This window comes from Vigna unguiculata, chromosome 10, assembly GCF_037176805.1.
Source record: "Vigna unguiculata cultivar grain cowpea cultivar isolate G323 ecotype 2 chromosome 10, ASM3717680v1, whole genome shotgun sequence".
NCBI lineage: Eukaryota > Viridiplantae > Streptophyta > Magnoliopsida > Fabales > Fabaceae > Vigna > Vigna unguiculata.
Window position 1 is genome coordinate 20,152,798 of NC_140801.1, and position 2,260 is coordinate 20,155,057.

A 2,260-nucleotide genomic window follows, 5' to 3' on the forward strand; every position below is an offset into this window, starting at 1 on the left:
ACTCATTACAATACTTAAATACTATTCATATTGTAGCACTCATTACAATATCATATGCTTTCATAAACAAATATACTAAGTACTATTGTACATTTGAATAATATACTTTGCCAAAGCTATCCTTAAATATTTGATGGACTTGACGGGGATTGATGTACTGGTACCAAATCTCTGCACACAAGAGAATAATTTAAATTAGTATATAAACTAAGCCAAAATTGCATATAAGTATTTCATATAGTGAAATTATTACCGTTTCCCAACCACTTGTGATACGAGCACATACAATGGTTGATATCCATTGCATTACATAGTAACCGCACTCATATGAGCCGGTTTGTAAATTACACTACAATGAATGCACATTTATAAGTAATTGATGAAGAAAAGAAATTGAATAATTATAATACTGTAGACCAAAATAGCAAACCTTGAGGCTCAACCATGCTATGTGTAGCGATTGAACTATGAAAAAGGTAAGGTGTTAAGATACAATTATATAAGAAAGAAAGTTCATAAAATTAAGGTTCTTACCAATCTATAACTTGTCTAAGATGGTTAGGAGGAGGCATGTGCAAGGAACAAAGCCACACAACAATGTTGTCCTTCATGGAAATTACAACTAGTTGCCAATGATGCCTGCAATAAAAACAAAATTCGTTGTTGTACCTTAAAATAATATATTATAATTAGAAGTCAACAAACTACACTTACCCAGAAATATAAGGGACAAAATATATTTTTTTCCCTTGTCCAAAGCATTCAGTGACGTATGCTTGAATGTCATCAAATTTATTGCCTACATGAGTGAGTTGGGGGTCTATGAACCCATATACATCACTCAACCCCATATTGTTACTGACACTAAACATATACCTGGACAAAAACATTTATTTAATATAAGTTACTATATAAATTAATTAAACATAATGAATAGTTTAGATGCTTACATCATCCATAACTGAATAAGGGTAATATTCAGTTCTTCTGTACCCGACGCAAGCTCTAAGACATTTTGCTTATGCAGGTACATTGGGATATCACTATCTCTCCCAAATACATCAGAATCCCATGGAACTACCATGTCAGCAAGTTGGTGTAATGCACTAAGAGGATCGTCCAAAGATATTGGAATCTTCATATAGGTTCAGGACTTTCCACTTCATGCGACTATTAGTACATGGAAAAAATAATTTGATTGTGAACATAAATAACATGTAAACTTAAAATGCAAAGTACTATAAGGTGAGTTTGGGGATCCATACCGAAGGGTCAGAAATAGAACCAACTAAATATTTAGGCCAGGCGAGGAAAGACTGAAATGCCTGTGCCACAGTATATACCTCATCTGTTGGCACAGGAACTAAAGCATCTAGTATAATAACTTCCTCTACCGTGACCTTAACCTCATCATCCGCCAGCTCCATACCATGAAGAACAGTGGCTGCCTCAAATTTTGTTCCACGAGCAACTAGTGTCTTACCTGTACCATGCAGAACATATAGTTCACATCGATGAGTGTTGTCTGCATCATCCCCTGGTACAGCTGGACCCGAGCAACTCCCCTTTTTGCTTCTACCTGTTGGGGGCACAAAAGGTTCTGGTTGGGGAATTAGTTGCGGAGGGTTGCCATGACCACCAAAATGTTGCTCGAACTGACGCATAACCCTTTCAGTGATTTGTTCTATGAACCGTTGAGTCAGTTTTTCTTCATACTCAACACTATGTGTCCATGAAGATTGACTAGAGGAGTTGTGCGTGACGGTGGCGCTAGTCGTCGGAGAAGTGAAGGTTGGCCGGAGAAGATGAACCATCACAGAAGAACGGAGATCACTGCACAATGAAGGAATTGGGGTTTTTTAACCCTACGAAGGGATACTGCCTCGATTATTCGAAACCGAGGCATATTGTACCCTTACTGCCTTGGGTAGGCGCTGGACCGAGGCATATATTACCATTAATGCCCCGGTTATTACAGAACCGAGGCATATTGCTTCAGTAAAAAAAAAATTCAAATTAGGGGTCAACGCAGTGGTCAAAATATTTACATGTCTCTACTGCCTCGGTTAAGAGAGAACCGAGGCATATTGCATCAGTGAAAAAAATAAATAAATTAAATTAGTGGTCAACGCGTTGAGTCAATTTTTTGTTTAGCCATATGCCTCGGTTATTATGACAACCGAGGCATAAAAGATGAATTTAATTACAAAACTGTCACCGCGTGCTTTTATGCAGCAGGTCCGCAGGAACCGAGGCATAT

At 37.7% G+C, this 2,260-nt stretch overlaps 1 protein-coding gene across 1 annotated transcript; it reads right to left on the reverse strand.

Annotated features, from left to right (window-relative positions):
• Positions 1-75: 75 nt before the first annotated feature.
• On the reverse strand, positions 76-1,814 carry LOC146882311 (uncharacterized). The gene is made up of 6 exons (XM_085667349.1): positions 1,266-1,814; positions 951-1,135; positions 715-876; positions 546-639; positions 254-349; positions 76-171 (listed from the first exon to the last, which is right to left on the reverse strand). The coding sequence occupies exons 1-6, from the start codon at positions 1,812-1,814 to the stop codon at positions 76-78; spliced, it is 1,182 nt and encodes a 393-aa protein (XP_085523475.1).
• Between the last annotated feature and the right edge of the window lie 446 nt (positions 1,815-2,260).

Excerpts from the sequence above, each read along its gene's own strand:
- LOC146882311 (XM_085667349.1), bottom strand. The coding sequence starts at position 1,814 with ATGGTTCATCTTCTCCGGCCAACCTTCACTTCTCCGACGACTAGCGCC. Across the intron at positions 1,136-1,265 it reads GTTCTATTTCTGACCCTTCG|ATTCCAATATCTTTGGACGA; the intron begins GTATGGATCCCC and ends ACCTATATGAAG. Across the intron at positions 640-714 it reads TTTGTCCCTTATATTTCTGG|GCATCATTGGCAACTAGTTG; the intron begins GTAAGTGTAGTT and ends TTTTTATTGCAG.